This window comes from Bufo bufo, chromosome 1, assembly GCF_905171765.1.
Source record: "Bufo bufo chromosome 1, aBufBuf1.1, whole genome shotgun sequence".
NCBI lineage: Eukaryota > Metazoa > Chordata > Amphibia > Anura > Bufonidae > Bufo > Bufo bufo.
In genome coordinates, this window is record NC_053389.1 from 20,921,073 (window position 1) to 20,941,638 (window position 20,566).

The 20,566-nt window shown below is 42.2% G+C and overlaps 1 protein-coding gene across 3 annotated transcripts in view; it reads left to right on the forward strand.

Annotated features, from left to right (window-relative positions):
* LOC120992210 (B-cell receptor CD22-like) overlaps nucleotides 1–20,566 on the forward strand; it is a 371,322-nt gene that overhangs the window by 298,525 nt on the left and 52,231 nt on the right. For all 3 annotated transcript variants that reach the window (XM_040421040.1, XM_040421049.1, XM_040421029.1), the window contains one exon: nucleotides 15,387–15,644. In XM_040421040.1, coding sequence (XP_040276974.1) covers nucleotides 15,387–15,644 — 258 coding nt within the window. The remainder of the gene's footprint in view (nucleotides 1–15,386; nucleotides 15,645–20,566) is intronic.

The following is a 20,566-nucleotide window of genomic DNA, read 5'->3' on the forward strand; positions in this document are numbered from 1 at the left end:
TCTGGGTCACTTAACTGTTACTGATCTACCTCAGCACGACCATAGGCTTTGAAAAACCCCCATCGCCTACAATCTCCTAAACGTGCGCACGAGCACAGTCATCACTACACCAAGATTGACGCATAGAGGTATAAAATTTATGTCATGATTGTGTCAACTATTAAAAACTCTTTGCGGTTGTCTAAAATCTATTCCATACACGTCCCCTGATAGGGGACATAACAGGGATTAAACTGATAGGAATAGTACTACTTAACACACCTTATAATAATAATAATACTAGTGAGCGTAACAGGGATTAAACTGATAGGAATAGTACTACTTAACACACAATACTGTGTTACTTTATGTTGTATTGCTAGAATTGACGAATATAGCACTATATTCTCAATCTTCGTTATATTCTAGCAATACAACCATTAGGAACTCAGCTCTAAGTTGTAATCGCAATGCGATTAATACAGGTTATATTAATCGCATTGCGAATTTAACTTACCACACTCTGCTTAACTACGTAATTTTCCATGGGAGTTTTGCCATGGATCCCCCTCCGGCATGCCACAGTCCAGGTGTTAGTCCCCTTGAAACAACTTTTCCATCACTATTGTGGCCAGAAAGAGTCCCTGTGGATTTTAAAATTCGCCTGTCTATTGAAGTCTATGGCGGTTCACCCGGTTCGCCCGTTCGCGAACATTTGCGGAAATTCGCGTTCGCGAATGGAAAATTTTATGTTCGCGACATCTCTACTATCAAGGTCTTGCCTGTCTCACCTGTCTTCAGGGCCATCCTAGGGCATACAGGAGGTTCCTGAATACGGGATCGCCCCTATCGGGGTGGCCATTCCGTTCTTTAGGCAGGGATTATAAGAGCAAAGGGTAAGCACTAGGGAAAGGTCCCGTATTGATTGCTATTACCCTACCTGAAGAATAGTCCCCTCCAGTATCTTGGAGGATTTAGGACCACTGTGTCCCTATCGTATCCATCATTATTTGTTTGGTGTACTTGTTTATTTGTTTTGTGAGGTTGTCTTAAAGAATAAAATAAAGGCTACGTTTTAGATGGTGGTACATACCACTCATTACGATCTTCCCTCTGACGGGTAATTGTCTTAGCTGTGATTCTCTGCAGTATTTACTGAGCCTGATACCCATATTTCTTACCAGGAAGTCCATATCTGCTGAGTCATCAACCTCCCTCTGTCTCTGTTACTGCAAGCTGCAGAAAAAGCACCAACAACATCCAATTTGGGATTATGCCCTTTTCTATCACATTCCATGTTCCCTGACCCCATGAACTTCTTAGCAGAAAAAATAGAACAATCACCAGAACTGGCTCAGTTTGCTGTCAGTGTACTGCCTTGCCAGGCCTCCAATGTGCCGATAGAGAGAGTACTCAGCATGGCTGGTATGATTGTCACATCTTAGTAGACAAAATAGTCCACTGCAAGTGTAGAAAACATCATATTTGTGAAAATTATTGGAGGCATGGATGCTTGAGGATTTTTATATCCTTCCAGCGGAGGCTAATAAATAGATCTGTCATTGCTTACCGAGGCTTTTTGCCAGCTCAATCATTCCACTGCCACTGTTTGACTGTGCATCATATTCAATACTGTATTGGTTCTGCTGACACTACAGCTGCTACTCCCCCTAATGCCACTACTACTACCCCTACACAGCCACACTCACTTCTCCTATCCATTAGATTGCATACTGTGTTATTACTGCCACTACTACTGCCTTGTCTGTCAGGTTCCATATTGTGCTGTTACTGCTGCCGCTATCATTACAGCCTTGTCTCTGACGTTCCTCATCCACTTAATTCTCTTAGGATACGGGGGTGTATGCCATCTTGTCTATTTTAATCTTTTTAAGTCGCTGTTGTACTTCTTCCTGGGTCAGACAGGTCACTTTTAAAAGGGAATTTACTTTTACATTCAGCATTTCATCTGACAGTTTATTTTCCTTAGCGAATACAGTAGAGAAAAAAATATTTAATAGCTTTGCTTTCTCCTCGTCGCTCTCTGAAACTTCCCCCTCATTGGTCTGTAGGGGCCGACACCTTCAGATTTATACTTTTTATCATTTATGTAATTGAAGAACATTTTAGGATTGCTTTTGCTCTCTTTGGCAATTAATCTCTCGGTCTCTAGTTTGGCCGCTTTTATTTGTTTTTTTTACATATTCTATTTTTTTCCTTATAGTTTTTTAGTGCTTCCTCACTACCCTCCTGTTTTAGTGATTTAAATGCTTTATTTTTGGCATTTATTGCTTTCTTTACAGTTCTATTTATCCACATTGGTTTCTTCTTGTTCCTTAACCTTTTATTCCCATAAGGTATGTACCTCTCACAATTAGATTTCAGGATGCTTTTAAAAATATCCCATTTTGTGGCTGTATTTTTATTTTTGAGGACTTTGTCCCAGTTAGTTAGGCCTATGGCCTCTCTTAGTTGGCTAAATTTAGTTTTTTTGAAGTTTGATATTTTTGTTCCTCCCTGTAGAAATGCTTGTTTGAAGGATAATTGGAAGGTTATTACTTTACGGTCACTATTTCCCAGGTGTCCCCCAATCTGCACGTCTGTTGTTCTGTCAGGTCTATTGTTTTTTTTTATTTTTTATATTTGAATCTTTTTATTTTCAAAGGTGTACAGATATACAATCTTCCATTTCGATAATACAAAAACAATAATGCATCATCTCATCTAATATTGAATTTCCCTCTTATTTTTTAACCCCCCCATCCCTCCCCCCGACCCCCTTTTTTCCGCGGAGCTGCTGTCATTGCCTTGTCGTTACACCTAATATTTTCATTCCCAATTGCCCCATATCCGCAACCAGGCTGCCTTTTTCCCTGCTGTTTGGGCAAGGATATGTTCATATTGCTTAACCCTGTTCACCCGCTCCCTCCACTCCTGGTAACTGGGATATTCCGTGGTACCCCAGTATTTCACTATTGTTATTTTGGCCAGGGCGATGCCCCGAAGCCAAAGTGTCTGCTCGGTTTTATTTTTATCTGTCTCTGGGAGAGTGCCCAGGATAGCATATTCAATACATGCTGCATACTTCATAGGGGAGCTATCCCGTAGTTTTCGAAATATTTTGATCCAGTAATCTTTTATCCCTGGGCATTCCCACAGCAAGTGTTTATAGTCTCCTCTGTCTTTACTAAATTTGTAACAATTCTGTTTTCTATCATTGTAAATGGTGTGTAGTACAATAGAGACGGTGTATGATTTTCAAAAGAATCCATGCATGGGCAGGCGAGACCGTCGATCTTTTAATATTTCTGTAAACGGTATTCCACGGAATGGGTTCCCCATTTTGCAAGTCCTTTTCCCATTTAACCTCACCTCTAAATGTGATTTTTTTTTAGTGTATTCATGTTTAAACTTTGCATAGATGTGTGATATAGAAGTGTTAAAAGTCATATCTTGACAAAAATCAAAAAAAGTGTTCCGTACAATATTCAAATAATTTTTATTCTCTGTGTAGTGTATGGCGTGTCGTAATTGTTCATATCGGAATTTATCCATAAATCCTAATGTAATGTCTGGTAGGATTTCGTTAAGGGGCTTAATCTGTCCCCTATGAAATACCTGTGTAATAAAATTTATCCCATATTTTTCCCAGTATTCCACATCACCCAATTGCATAACTTGTGGAAGGTGTACATTCCCCCATAATGGGGTGTACTGTACTGCTTGGGAGATTCCAACCATCAATCTAACTTGTTGCCAAATGTACCCAAGCATTCTACCAAATGGGTTCAATATTGTTCTCTTCTCCATAATGCCAGCTTCAAGGATATGAAAAAGATACTCCCAGGGTCTACAATACTTCCCAAAGATAGGCCGAATGCATTTATTCTTTCGATTCCTCACACACCATCTCAATTGGGCAGCTATATAGTATCCTTTAAGAAAGGGGATAGAAATTCCACCCTCTTCTTTATACAGATATTGTATCTTAATTCTAACTCGTTTGCGCCCCCATATTAGTTCATTGAAGAGGGTCTCTAACTTATTAAAGAACTTATCTTCTATCGTTATTGGACTAGCATTAATTATATATAATAACATTGGTAGTAGCGACATTTTTATAAGTGCTATACGGTTGATTTGTGACAAGGGGAGTTTTAACCATGTTCTGGATTTTTTCCTTAACTCTATCTATTATTGGGAGTATATTTAGTTTCGTATAGTGTTCCAGTTTGGTCCCTATCTGAATACCTAGATATGATAAGGAGTCTACTGGGGTCAATATGCTAACCTGAGATTTATAATCGGGCGGGACCGGGCGTCTTAATGGGAGAAATTTTGATTTTTCCCAGTTTATCTCATATCCAGATAGGGATCCAAATTCGTCCAGACTATCCATGACCCTGGGCAAATTCATATATCCTTTCCCCAGGAACGATAGCGTGTCGTCCGCATAGACACTTATTTTGTCCGCCTCTCCCTCACACCCAAAACCTGGTATTTCCCCATCTGCTCTGATTTTACATGCCATTGGCTCCAGGAACAACGAGAAGAGCAAGGGAGAGAGGGGACATCCCTGGCATGTTCCCCGGGTCAGGGAGAAGGGGACAGAGTGTTCACCATTAATTCGGACCCTGGATACCGGACTTTGATACAGAATACGAACCCATCTGGAGAAATATTCGCCTATTTTAACCCGAGACAATACACTCCAGAGGAAAGGCCACTCCACCCTGTCGAAGGCCTTGGCGGCGTCCAAAGACAGGATGGAGGAGTCCTCCCCCTCCCCATCTGGACGTTCAAGAAGGCTCTCCTTACGTTATCTTGTATGTTCCTTTTAGGAATAAACCCGGTTTGGTCTGCATGGACGACTTTATGGATAACTGTTTTTAATCTATTAGCTAACAATTTGGCGAGAATTTTATAATCTGTGTTCAACAGAGAGACGGAGCGGTAAGATGAAACTGACAGCGGGTCTTGCTTTTTTGGGGGATTAATGTGATGGTTGCTTCCATCCATGAGGGAGGTAGAGAACCTATTATCCAGGATTGATTTAGTACCTCCAGCATTAGGGGGAGCACAGTTACTTTGTGTTTCCGGTATAGTTCAAATGGGAACCCGTCCACCCCGGGGATGTATTTCCCTTAATAGATTGCAGCGTATTTTGTAGCTCAATCAATTGGATAGGTCTATTCAACCAGTCAATATCTTGTTGGTCAAATTCAGGGATCTTAATATTGTCTAGATATTGATCTATTTTTCCTCCCTGATTTTTAGACCCAGCTTTGTATAACGTCGAGTAATATAGGGTAAATTCCCTTAAAATATCATCAGGGTCCCGTAGAATGTTTCCTGCCTCTGTCCTAATTCCGGCAACATTATTGCTCCCCCTTTGATTTTTTACTATCATGGATAACAGTCTGCTTGGTTTACCGGACTCGCTAAAGGTTCTCAGCCCTAAGAAAAACATTTTATTCTGTGCTTTTTTATATAGATATTGTTTATAATCATCTTGCACTTTTTTAAGTTGAAGTTGTTTTTCTGGAGTATTTTCATAAATGATCTCGTTCATTATCTGGCCGAGCAAACCTTCTATTTCTTTTTGGGTTTGAGCAAAGGCGTTTTTCTGTTTTCTAATTTGTTGTGAATATATACCCCGTAGGTATGCCTTAAGCGCGTCCCAGACCATATGGATGTGTGTTGAGTTAACGTTATCGCTCCAAAAGAGCTTTATTTCATCATTAATCTTATCCAAATCCCTTATTAATGTCATCCAATGGGTCTATTGGTTAATACTAAGTCCAGTGTGGCCGTCCCTCTAGTCGGGTCCTGAACCAGTTGGGTAAGGTAATTGTCTTTTTGTTATTGCCAAGAACCTGTTTCCTTTATGAGATGTACAGTACTCTACCTTTGAGGTCCTTGCCCTAAGCTTTTGACCTAAATCCCTAAAATCATTTTTAAGGACTCTCCACCTACCTCTAACTTTGTCATTGGTTCCGATATGGACCATGACCGCTGGATCTTCTCCAGCCCCTCCCAGTAATCTGTCAACCCGATCCGCGATGTGTTGAACTCTAGCGCCAGGAAGACAACACACTGTTTGACGATCACAGTCTTTGTGACAGATTTCCCTATCTGTTCCCCTAATAATGGAGTCTCCCACTACCAGCACCTGTCTGCCCTGCTCTCCTGGCCCCCTGCTTACTGGAGCTGACATTCCCTTGACTGGCAGAGGAAGTGTCCGGCTGCAGCAGTGCTGTCCCTGAACCGACATCCCCCTCATCTGCCAACCGTGCGAACTTGTTGGGGTGTGTCAGATCAGGGCTAGCCTCCCTGTCATTCTTCCCTCTACCCCACTTTCTAACTGTTACCCAGATAGCTATTTCACTTTCATCAGCCTCCTCTCTGTCACCCTCCCCCTCATCTACCCCATAGAGTGCCTGCTCAGTGAGCAGCAAACTCTTTTCAAAATTGTCAACGCCTCTCAGTGTTGAAACTCGCCCATTTAGAGACTCAATTTGTTATTCCAAACGGGTAATTTGCTCACATTTTGAACAAATATATGCATCCTTAAACGGCTGTTCCAGGACTGCATACATTAGACAAGGTGTGCACTGGACTGCTATTAATTAGGGAACACATACTAGATGGGGATTACGCAGGAAAGAGAAAAATACAATATAGTGCAGTAATAAGAAACTGATTTACTGCAGTCCCCCACTGAAGTCACTTAATCTAAAGTCGCACACTTATACAAACACACACTTTAATCAAACACGCGACGCGCAAACTCGCGTTATATTTCTGATTATATAAATGGAGCTCTCAAAACCAGCCTGTTTTGCTTCCCCTGGATTCAAAAGCAATTGGTATTGGTATTCAAGAAAAAAGTGGGAAAGGAAAAAACAGTGGTTTGTCACGTTTGTTGCGAACGTCCCCAATGTGTTCCAATATCCTTTTTTTAAAGGCTCTGCAGGTTTTACCGACATACTTGATGCGGGTGCCTTTAAGAAAAGGATATTGGAACACATTGGGGACGTTCGCAACAAACGTGACAAACCGCTGTCTAGACATGTGGTGCTCTTTCATGGGGGTAACCCGAATGCACTGCATTTCTCGATGATTGAAACAATCAAACATTCCATCAGGGGAGGCGATGTAGACAAAATCTTAAAACAAAAGGAATGGATCTTCATGTTAAATACCATGTCACCATCGGGATTGAACGATAACATAGATTATTCATGCTTTTTATAGCCGGCCATTAGATCATCTTATTTATGAGACAGTGGGTATCTGACCATGGACCTACATTTCGGTAGGGGGGACATTGTGGCCACCCCGAGTATCGGGTCTTTTCACTTTCTCTTTTCCTTTCCCGCTTTTTTCTTGAATACCAATATGGTGCACGATTATGATACACCTAGTCTGACAGGGGCCCAGGGCTTCGCCCCTTTTAATCTTTTTTATGAGTATGGACCTTGATATGTACGGTATGCCTCCAATAGAATTGGATACATGTATCTAATCATAAATAGACCTTACTGTACCGGTGCCCTTAATATCTGAGATCTCTAGATGCCATTTAATGGATATCAACTCGCTGCAGCCCAACAATGAGCCGATCATGTGACTTGAGCCGGCAACGTGATTCCAGGTACTGACGTTGCGGCATCACGCGACCGGCAGTGCACGTCGTCCTCACGTGATAGACGAGGTATCTATGTGACGCGCATTACGTCACTACGCGACGCCATGCCTGGCGCAGGGCATTACACAGGGAGGTAATTGGGTCCTCCCCCTCTGTAGTTTGGCAGTGTATTTAAACCGCATAACGGAACCGGCTCCTGCGACCTCATTTTTATCTATTGAGGTACTGATGCACGCAGCGCCATCTTGGTCATCGGGCTGTATGGTTGGTATTGAACTATTGAATTTTGACTGTTGTTTCTCTCATTATAGACTATTGGGGATGCGGCCTTATGGCACCAACAGTGCAGTAACCACACTCACCAGTTACCCTATGGGATCTTCCTGGGTGTTTGTCTCTGGGCACGCAAGTACCATTGATATGTTACTGGTGCAATACCTTATATGCACCATGCATCTTTGAGCTTCTGTGAACCTCATGCATTAACATGGATGTGGAGGGGTAGCTCTGGGTCCATGAGTCGGACTAGATATATGGCTTATTGTTATAATTGTTTGCTGTGAACAATATTCTATCAAATATGTATTGTCATTAGTGAGATAACAGATCTTTATTTATATATGATGCCTATTGGGACACTGTACTAAGTGTCCCCTGAGGAGCCCAAATAATTACTGTGGGCGAAGTGCGTTGAGATTTAGGGGTCTAAAGCGAGGTGTTGTCAACTCTAAAGGCTTAGGTAGCCGCGGTATAGAATCTAAACTGGCAAACAGTGTACTTGGCATCCACTGGATGATTGTTATATTTTCTATTGTACATCTGTACATTTTAGAATTTATTGGAACAACCTTGTGTATTGAGCATTTATTATTTTATGTATCTAGAATAGGCCACAGAATATATGCATTGGGCAGACTATCAAGGTCTTGCCTGTGTCACCTGTCTTCAGGGCCATCCTAGGGCATACAGGAGGTTCCTGAATACGGGATCGCCCCTATCGGGGTGGCCATTCCGTTCTTTAGGCAGGGATTATTAGAGCAAAGGGTAAGCACTAGGGAAAGGTCCCGTATTGATTGCTATTACCCTACCTGAAGAATAGTCCCCTCAGTATCTTGGATGATTTAGGACCACTGTGTCCCTATCATATCCATCATTATTTGTTTTGTGTACTTGTTTATTTGTTTTGTGGGGTTGTCTTAAAGAATAAAATAAAGGCTACGTTTTAGATGGTGGTACTCTGTGAAGAAGAATTATTCAAATACATACCACTCATTACGATCTTCCCTCTAATTGTCTTAGCTGTGATTCTCTGCAGTATTTACTGAGCCTGATACCCATATTTCTGATCAGGAAGTCCATATCTGCTGAGTCATCAACCTCCATCTGTCTCTGCTACTGCAAGCTGCAGAAAAAGCACCAACAGCATCCAATTTGGGATTATGCCCTTTTCTAGCACATACCATGTTCCCTGACCCCATGAACTTCTTGGCAGAAAAAAACGAACAATAACCAGAACTGGCTCAGTTTGCTGTCAGTGTACTGTCTTGCCAGGCCTCCAATGTGCTGACAGAGAGAGTAATCAGCATGGCTGGTATAGGTGTCACATCTTAGTAGACAAAATAGTCCACTGCAAGTGTAGAAAACATCATATTTGTGACAATTATTGGAGGCATGGAACTGGATTTTTATATCCTTCCAGCTGAGGCTAATAAATAGATCTGCCATTGCTTACCGAGGCTTTTTGCCAGCTCAGTCATTCCACTGCCACTGTTTGACTGTGCATCATATTCCACTACTACTACCCCTACACAGCCACACTCACTTCTCCTATCTATTAGATTGCATATTGTGTTATTACTGCCACTACTACTAGCCCGACAAAGCAACACATCTCCTGCCTTGTCTGTCAGGTTCCATATTGTGCTGTTACTACTGCCGCTATCATTACCCCTACACAGCTGCCTTGTCTCTGACAATGCTCATCCACACAGTAATGCTGATGCTCCCAAAAAGGAGGATTTTTGGACGCTTGTTCAGAACAAGCCACTACGTCTTCTCATACCACCGTGCGTGTATAAACACAGACAGGCTTCTGTCCCTGTAAAAGGAAATATCTAATTAGAAAATGATGTATTGTTTAAATAATGTTTTATGTTAAGCACATTTTTAAATATTTTTTTTTGTTATTTTTAATTTTCTATATCAATATTTATATTTTAACCACTTCCCATCTGGGCCCTTTGCCCCCTTCCTGACCAGGCCAAATTTTGCAAAACTGACATATCTCACTTTATGTGGTAATAACTTTGGAACACCTTTATTTATCCAAGTCATTCAGAGATTGTTTTCTCGTGACACATTGTACTTCATGATAGTCATAAATTTGAGTCAAAATATTTCACCTTTATTTATGAAAAAATCCCAAATTTACCCAAAAATTTGAAAAATTCGCAATTTTCTAAATTTCAATTTCTCTGCTTTCAAAACAGAAAGTGATACCTCATAAAATAGTTATTATTTAACATTTCCCATATGTCTACTTTATGTTGGCATCATTTTGGAAATGTCATTTTATTTTTTTAGGACGTTAGAAGGCTTAGAAGTTTAGAAGCAATTCTTCAAATTTGTAAGAAAATTGCCAAAACCCACTTTATAAGGACCAGTTCAGGTCTGAAGTCACTTTGTGGGGCCTACATAGTGGATACCCCCATAAATGACCCCATTGTAGAAACTACACCCCTCAAGGTATTCAAAACCGATTTTACAAACTTTGTTAACCCTTTAGGCGTTCCACAAGAATTAAAGAAAAATGGAGATCAAATTTTTAAATTTCACTTTTTTGGCAGATTTTCCATTTTAATCAATTTTTTTCTTTAACACATCGATGGTTAACAGCCAAACAAAACTCAATATTTATTACCCAGATTCTGCAGTTTACAGAAACACCCCACATGTGGTCGTAAACTGCTGTATGGGCACACGGCAGGGCGCAGAAGGAAAGGAACTCCACATGGTTTTTAGATGCCATGTCCCATTTGAAGCCCCCTGATGCACCCTTACAGTAGAAACTCCCAAGAAGTGACCCCATTTTGGAAACTAGGGGATAAGGTGCCAGTTTTATTAGTACTATTTTTGGGTACATATGATTTTTTGATCATTCATTATAACACTTTATGGGGCAAGGTGACCAAAAAATTGGTTGTTTTAGCACAGTTTCTATTTATTTATTTTTACAGCGTTCACCTGAGGGGTTCAGTCAAGTGACATTTTTATAGAGCAGATTGTTACGGACGTGGCGATACCTAATATGTATACTTTTTCTCATTTATTAAAGTTTTACACAATAATAGCATTTTTGAAACCAAAAAATTATGTTTTAATGTGTCCATGTTCTGAGAGCTATAGTTTTTTTATTTTTTGAGAGATTTTCTTATGTAGGGGCTCATTTCTTGCGGGATGAGGTGACGGTTTTATTGGTACTATTTTGTGGGACATACGCGTTTTTGATCACTTGGTGTTGCACCTTTTGTGATGCAAGGTGACAAAAATTGCTTGTTTTGACACAGTTTTTTTTTTTTTTTTTTTACGGTGTTCACCCGAGGGGTTAGGTCATGTGATATTTTTATAGAGCTAGTTTTTACGGACGCGGCAATACCTAATATGTATACTTTTTTTTATTTGTTTCACTTTAACACAATAATAGCATTTTTGAAACCAAAAAAATGATGTTTTAGTGTCTCCATGTTCTAAGAGCTATAGTTTTTTTATTTTTTGAGAGATTTTCTTATGTAGGGGCTCATTTTTTGCGGGATGAGGTGACGGTTTTATTGGTACCATTTTGTGGGACATACGCGTTTTTGTGATGCAAGGTGACAAAAATTGCTTGTTTTGACACAGTTTTTTTTATTTATTTTTTACGGTGTTCACCCGAGGGGTTAGGTCATGTGATATTTTTATAGAGCTGGTTTTTACGGACGCGGCAATACTAAATATGTCTATTTTATTTTATTTTTTCTATTTTTTTTTTTTTTTATTCCTTACTTGGGATTTTTTTTTTTTTTACATGTGAACCTTTTTTTTATTTTATTTTTTCAACACTTTATTTTATTTTTATTTTATTTTACACTTTTCGTCCCCCATAAGGTCATACAAGACCTCTGGGGGACATTTACTTCACTTTTTCTTTTTTTTTTCACTGTTGATTTCTCCTGTAACTGGGGCTGACATAGTAGCCCCAGTTACAGGACAAATGCACCCCTAGAGAGGCTGTACAGCAGCAATCCTGCGCTGTACAGCCTCACAGCAGGGCTGATCGAGGTCTCTGAGAGACCTCACACAGCCCCTGCACTCTCCGGTCCCGGCGGTCACATGACCGCCGGGCCGGAACAGGAAGCGCACAGCGCTTCCTGCTCTGCAGACACAGCGCTCGGTGAGCGCTGTGTCTGCAGCGATCGTGAAGGCAGGGACACCTGGGCACTGTCCCTGCCTTATCTCTGGGTTGCCCTGCTGTCACTGACAGCAGGCAACCCGATCAGCAGCTGCACGATTAGCGTGCAGCTGCTATTTCTGACAGGACGTTTTAAAACGTGCTGTCAGAAATAGACGTCCACCCATAGGACGTTTATATCCTATGGGCGGACGTGAGGCGGTTAAAAATGCAGTTTTTACACTGGCCAATAGGCCTTAGGCAACAGTACAGTAGATAACACCGAATTCTTCACACACAATAGTTGACTGTTAAAACTTTTCTGCTTCCTCCTGAGCTCTGCACAGTTCACAGAGAATGTCTAGAAAATTCTCTCATAGTAGTCAATGAGGTTCCCTTTTGTCTGTTTTGTCTGTCACCCATGGTAGCTGCTCTAAAACATATCTCTAGATGATAGTAAGAACAACTCAGCTCAGACAAATCTGCAATCAGAAAATAAAACAGATTTTAAAAAGACAGAAAGTGTTACTATCTGGTTTTAACTTGCAGAACAAAGTATACTTTGAGAACCTCTTGTTCAGAACAAGCAACAGTTTTTTCTGACACCACATGTGTATAAACACCACAGGCATCTGCCCCATTAAGGGCTTGTTCACATCACTGTAATGCACTCCATTATGGCTTTACGTTATAACGGAACATAACTGAATCCATAAGATGGAAATCAAAACAGAAGACTTTAAGAGGCGCTCAATTTTGCGGCATAATAATAGAAGCCTATGGGAAACCATATGGATCTCAACACAGTCAAACATGTGTTTACCCATAACTATATATGTATCTGTAATTCTGAGATTATTGACCATTTCTGTCTTTATGTTAAAGAAAAAAACAAGAGAGAAAAAGTAGTCCTCAGAGTGTCACATACCAATTTTTTCAGGTCAATTGGAGTACTTTAGATTTGAGTCAAATTAATTTGTACCCAAATCAAATTTCAAGAAATGTGGTCATCTCAAATACATAGTTTTGTGGAAAATGATCCAATGAAACTTGTGATGTATACGTTTAAACTTCTGCTCTTTATGACTATAGTTAAGACTGACTTATCAGTTATTGATAGCATTCTCTGTGAGTGTATAGAAATAGCTGTCAGTCACTGATAGTGAAACTGAGGGCTTGGTCTTAAGTTCAGAAAAAAGCTGAGTTTTAAAGGGGTTATCCATTAAATGATAATGATGACCAATCCTCAGGGAGTCTGACACCTGGCACCCTCGCCGATCAGCTGTTTCAGGGAGCCACAAAGCTCCTTGTAGCTCTGGAGAGTGCAGCTGGCTCACGACTTCTCTCCAAGCATAATGGGGTACATGTGTATGGGTATACATGAAAGAAGCTAGTTTTCACTCACCAGCCCCCGAAAAAAATTGACACACTACAGAGGGAAAAATGCTAAAGGCTATAGTCACATAATGGCCAGAAATAGTGAAATTCCTCATGTGCACTCACATGACAGCTGACTTTTCTAAATTCTAGAATATTATCTGCCTAGAGCCACCACTACATAGTAACATAGTATATAAGGCCGAAAAAATACATTTTTCCATCCAGTTCGGCCTGTTATCCTGCAAGTTGATCCAGAGGAAGGCAAAAAAAAAAAAAACTGTGAGGCAGAAGCCAATTTCCCCCACTTAAGGGGAAAAAATTCCTTCCCGACTCCAATCAGGCATCAGAATAACTCCCTGGATCAACGACCCCTCTCTAGTAGCTATAGCCTGTAATATTATTACGCTCCAGAAATACATCCAGGCCCCTCTTGAATTCCTTTATTGTACTCACCATCACCACCTCCTCAGGCAGAGAGTTCCATAGTCTCACTGCTCTTACCGTAAAGAATCCTCTTCTATGTTTGTGTACAAACCTTCTTTCCTCCAGACGCAGAGGATGTTCCCTCGTCACAGTCACAGTCCTGGGGATAAATAGATGATGGGATAGATCTCTGTACTGACCCCTGATATATTTATACATAGTAATTAGATCTCCCCTCAGTCGTCTTTTTTCTAAAGTGAATAACCCTAATTTTGATAATCTTTCAGGGTACTGTAGTCCCCCCAATTCAGTTATTACTTTAGTTGCCCTCCTCTGGACCCTCTCCAGCTCTGCTATGTCTGCCTTGTTTACAGGAGCCCAGAACTGTACACAGTACTCCATGTGTGGTCTGACTAGTGATTTCTAAAGTGGTAGGACTATGTTCTCATCACGGGCATCTATGCCCCTTTTGATGCAACCCATTATCTTATTGGCCTTGGCAGCAGCTGCCTGACACTGGTTTCTACAGCTTAGTTTGCTGTTCACTAAAATTTCTAGGTCCTTTTCCATGTCAGTGTTACCGAGTGTTTTACCATTTAGTATGTACGGGTGACTTGCATTATTCCTTCCCATGTGCATAACCTTACATATGTCAGTGTTAAACCTCATCTGCCACCTTTGTAGGCACATATTCTTTTAAGCCTCCAATCTATTCTTATCCATCTGTAGCAGTATACTGTCCTCTGTAGTATATACACAGTATACTGTCCTCTGTAGTATATATATATATACAGTATACTGTGCTCTGTAGTGTATATACAGTATACTGTCCTCTGTAGTATATATACAGTATACTGTCCTCTGTAGTATATATACAGTATACTGTCCTCTGTAGTATATATACAGTATACTGTCCTCTGTAGTATATATATATATACAGTATACTGTGCTCTGTAGTGTATATACAGTATACTGTCCTCTGTAGTATATATACAGTATACTGTCCTCTGTAGTATATATACAGTATACTGTCCTCTGTAGTATATATACAGTATACTGTCCTCTGTAGTATATATATATATATACAGTATACTGTCCTCTTCCGTGTCAATTACTTTACACAGTTTAGTGTCATCTACAAAAAATTGATATTTTACTGTGCAAGCCTTCTACAAGATCATTAATAAATATATTGAAAAGAATAGGGCCCAATACTGACCCCTGAGGTACCCCACTAGTGACAGTGACCCAATCTGAGTGTGTACCGTTAATAACCACCCTCTGTTTTCTATCACTCAGCCAGTTACTTACCCACATACAGATGTTTTCTCCCAGTCCGAGCATTCTCATTTTATATACTAACCTTTTATGCGGTACAGTGTCAAATACTTACTGGGGAAAGCTTACTGCATAACTATTATACAAAGTTATTCTGATGAGGTTAGGCTTTTATAATTGTTTCTTTGCACATTTCTGCTAATAATGTCAATTATTTGTTATAGTAATAAATCAAATTTTCTTTCACAGATGCACCAAAAAATGTGACTGTCGCTGTCATCAGTATAGATGAAGTGATGGAAGGAAGTGATGTGATGTTGCAATGTAACAGCTTCTCCAATCCTGCTGTATATGAATATGAATGGTACAAAGGGAAATCCAAATTACCAGACACAAGACGGAAGATCACTGTAAGGAATGTGACCAGAGACATGGAGCCCTATTCCTGTGCTGTAAGAAATCATTTGGGTAGAAGAGAATCAGCCCCGACAGAGATACCTGTACAATGTATGTATGCAACCCTTCACCTATATACAACCAGATACCTGTACAATGTATGTATACAACCTGTAACTTCTATACAACCAGATACCTGTACTATGTATGTATACAACTAGAGATGGCCTTGCTGTTCGCCCAGCAGTCGTTTTGCGGCAAACTTTGCTCGTTCACTGTTCGCCGAACGGGCAAACATATTGGGGATATTTGCGACCGCCATATTCTTTTACATTGTGAAGAACCATGACCCATGATACATTCATCAGGTGGTACAGTACAGCCAATTGAGACGTTTCAGCACATGGACATACCCCCTACCTTATAAATAAACCTGATCTGGCCGCCATTTTACATTCAGTGTAGGGAGAGGTTGCTGTGTGGAGCAGGGACAGACTGTTAGGAACACCAAACGCTAGCTAATAGGGCCACAAAAAAGTCCATTTAAGGACTGGTATAGGTGTGCTATCGATAGGTGTGATATACTTATAATATACTTTGTAACATAGAAAGTATATTATAGTGCATTTGTATTGTGCAGCAGTTGTGTGCGTTTCAGCTGCGATACCGCAGCTACACAGAGTGCCAAACGCTATTGGAACAAATTATTTCTACTGGTGAGATATAACAGTTGCCCCCCCAAAAAATTGATTGAAGCAGGGGTGTTATATACCAATAATATACTTTCTATATAGTGCATTTAGGTAGTGCAGCATTTGTTTGCGGTTTTGCTGCGTTACCACAGCTACACAGAGACCAGTTGCCCCCCAAAAAAACTGATTGAGGCAGGGGTGTGATATACTTTCTTCCACAAATACTGCTCTTCTATAGGGACTTTTGTAACAGGGTCATTTTGAAAATGACAGGCAGAGGAAGAGGCAGGCGATTCCGCAGGGGTGGTAGGGGTCGGGCAGGAGCCTAAGTGGGAAGTTGCAGAAGGTGCGTGCGATTTACGTCAAAGGATGCACCAGACCTGGTGAGTGGATCACTTAGCATTCCGCTTCTGCACCGTCCTCATCCTCTCTATTTGCACCCTCTTCACTCTCTGCTATGTGCACCTCAAAAGACACCACCACCACCACCATATCCCATCCGCTCGAGTCAGAGGAATTATTTTCCCATCCATTACAAGACCTTACCGATGCGCAGCCATTCATGCGCAGACCTTACCGATGCGCAGCCTTCGATCAGGAAGAGGAGGAATCAACGGTTGCCACCCAGCAGTCTGATGACCCAGATCAGCCCAAGGAGGGTGGTCCCTGCTGTTGCTGCCTACTCCGAGATCTCTAATGTCAGTGGTGGTGAAGGTGACGATGATGACGTGTCTATGGACGTCACATGGGTGCCAACAAGAGAGGAAGAGGAGGGGAGTTCAGAGGGAGAGACAGAGCAGCAGATAGGAAGGAGAAGGAGGAGAAGCAGGCAGAGCTTGCAGTGCACAGGAGGCAAAAAGCAGACTGCTAATGTATCTGGAACGAGCCATCCACCATGCACGGTCACATCTGGCGCTCCCAGGAGGCTGGCGCATGGCTCCGCAGTGTGGGCTTTTTTTAACGTGTCCGCTGCTGACAATAGTGTTGCCATCTGCAGCCTGTGCTGTCAACGCATAAGTCGCGGTAAGCCCAACACTCACCTAGTAACGACCGCCTTAAGAAGGCACCTGGCCTCCCATCACCGAGCCCAGTGGAAGCAACACCGTGGCACGCATGTAGATTTGATGTTACCACCACGGATTGTGTGCAGGGCTGCCTTTTCTTCTCCTCCTCCTACTCTATCCGCCCTCTCCTCCTCGGCTTACTCCTCCTTTTCCGCTGCTAACATCTCTTCCGCTGCGCCCCTCAAGGTCCCCAGAACCTATTTGACGTGTCAGGTGAGACATTGCCATTGTCACTACCAGAGCTTTGAGACGTTCTCACAGCTCTGTTTCTCCACCCCTGTGATGATGTCACTACTAGAGCTTGGAGGAGTTCTCACTGCTCTGTTTCTCCGCCCCTGTGATGAGGTTTTTACTCTATTTCCTTCCTCCCAGCTGTTCCTCCTGCGTTTGATTTCCCTGCCTTTAAATCACCCCTCCTCCTTTTGTAGGGTGTGGATTATATTTCTCATTTGAGTTGTAGCTCTTGCTTGAGTATCTTCACTTGTAAGCTATCTTTTCACTGGACCTGTGTTCTGCTGCAGCAAGTACTCCGGATATTGCCAGCTGTCTTTGGATCCGTCTTCTCTGCTGCTGCAGCTCCTTCAGCTAAGTGTGCAGACATTGTAGTGTATCTGTTTATTTTCTGACTGGATCTGAGGCGACCACGGTTCCCTCCATATACTGAGCAGGGCACCGGTGGCCGTGCCCCTTCCACTATTGTAGGGGTTACAGTGGTCATCAGTCTTAGGTACGCGGGCATGCCTCGTTCCACCATTTGGATCCGGGCATGTGCTTTAGCAGCATAGGGAGAGCTTTGAGGGTCTGACAGGGGTCACCCTTTATCCTCCCTAGTTTGGGTCCGGTCAGTAGCTCCATTTACTGTGTATGCTCTTGTTGCTCACATACAGCCGTGACATTATAATCCACCAAAACCGTCCTTTTTGACATGGATCCGCTTTCTGGCCTGGTTGACCGCATGCAGGGTCTTTCTTTGGAGGTAGCGGATCTCCGTCAATCTATGACTCAGCTTCAAGCATTGGGCTCTGCTCCGGCCCATGGAGTCTGTTGCGAGCCAAAGGTCTCACTTCCGGAAACGTTCTCCGGGGGCAGTGAGAATTTTGTTCGCTTCAGAGAGGCATGCAAACTCCATTTTTGCTTGTGTCCCCACTCCTCTAATGAGGAGCAGAGGGTGAGGATTGTCATCTCCCTGCTCAGGGGTAATGCTCAAACTTGGGCTTTTTCGCTGCCATCAGGGAATCCCTCCCTTCCATCCGTGGAAAGATTTTTTGTGGCCCTGGGGCAGATATATGATGACCCGGATCGTGTTGCTCTGGCCGAATCTAACTTACATTTTTTATGCCAGAACAAACTGTCTGCGGAGCTTTATTGTTCTGAATTTCGGAGATGGGCAGCTGATTCAGGTTGGAATAATGCTGCACTCCGGAGTCAGTTCTGTCATGGTCTCTCAGAGAGATTGAAAGATGCGTTTGCTTTCCATGAGAGACCAACGTCCTTGGAGTCTGCCATGTCATTGGCGGTACGCCTTGACAGGCGTCTAAGAGAAAGAAACGAGACCTCTCTGTCCAGCCATTGTCAGTCTAGGGGCAGTGGTGCAGACTCATTCAGTGTGCAGGGGCCTCATCCTGTCTCGCTCCCCTCTGAGGAGGAGCCCATGCAGCTAGGTCGACTTGCCCCTGATAAAAGAGGATTTAGTCCTCAGAGTATGGTGTGTTTTTGTTGTGGGGGCATAGGTCATTTGGCAAATGTTTGTCCGTCTAGGAGATTCTTGAACTGTACTAAGAGCAATAATAAGAGAAAAACCTCAAAAGGTAAATCATCAAGTTCTGCTTCATCTGCTACTTTGGGCAAAGTTGATGTAGGAATTGATGCTTTTCCTCTGACCTGCAGTTCCCGTTTTCTCCTGTCTGCCAGGGTGGCGCTAGAGAGCAAAGTCATTTCTTGTGAGATTTTTGTCGATAGTGGAGCGGCCGTCAATCTTATTGACACTCAATTTGTAGCCATGCATGGTTTTCAGGTTTGCACATTAGAAAAGGATATACCTGTTTTTGTTATTGACTCTGCTCCACTCTCACAGAGATCTCTGAAGGGCATTGTTCACAATATCCGGCTAGCTGTAGGTGACACTCATGTGGAGGATATATCTTGTTTTGTCCTTAACGGATTGCCTTCTCCTCTAGTTTTGGGGTTACCCTGGCTCACTAGACATAACCCCACTATTGATTGGCAAGGAAGGCAAATAAATCAGTGGAGTGACTTTTGTAGAGAGAATTGTCTCACAGCGACTTTTGCAGAGGTGTCTACTAAAACTGTGCCATCATTTCTCTCAGATTTCTCGGACGTGTTTTCCGAGAGCGGTGTTCAGGAGCTACCTCCTCACCGGGAGTTTGACTGTCCCATTAACCTCATTCCCGGCGCCAAGCTGCCAAAAGCACGCCTCTACAATCTCTCACAACCGGAAAGAATCGCAATGCGAACCTATATCTCTGAGAGTCTCGATAAGGGGCATATTCGTCCCTCAAAATCACCTGTTGCCGCGGGTTTTTTTTTTGTTAAAAAAAAATATGGCTTGCCTAGATTTTAGGGAGCTGAACCGTATCACGATTCGCGATCCCTATCCCCTTCCTCTGATCCCGGACCTCTTCAACCAAATTGTTGGGGCCAAGGTTTTTTCCAAATTGGATTTGAGAGGCGCGTACAACCTGGTCAGGGTCAGAGAGGGGGATAAATGGAAAACGGCCTTTAATACCCCTAACGGGCATTTCGAGAATCTCGTTATGCCTTTCGGCCTGATGAATGCTCCGGCCGTCTTTCAGCATTTTGTTAATAGTATTTTCTACCATTTAATGGGGAAATTTGTATTGGTGTATCTTGATGATATTTAGATTTTTTCCCCTGATGTTCAGACCCATCAGGATCATCTTTTTTAGGTTCTGCAGATTCTGCGGGAAAATAAATTGTACGCCAAGCTGGAGAAATGTCTTTTTATGGTATCGGAGATTCAATTTCTGGGTTTTCTCCTCTCTGCTTCTGGTTTTCGCATGGATCTGGAGAAGGTCCGTGCTGTACTTGAGTGGGAGCTTCCTAAGAATCAGAAGGCATTGATGCGCTTTCTGGGTTTTGCGAACTATTACAGAAAGTTCATTTTGAATTATTCCTCTGTTGTCAAACCCCTCACTGACATGACAAAAAAGGGGGCGGATTTTTCCTCTTGGTCGGAGGAGGCGCTTGCAGCTTTTTCTAAGATTAAAGAGAGTTTTGCGTCTGCTCCCGTCTTGGT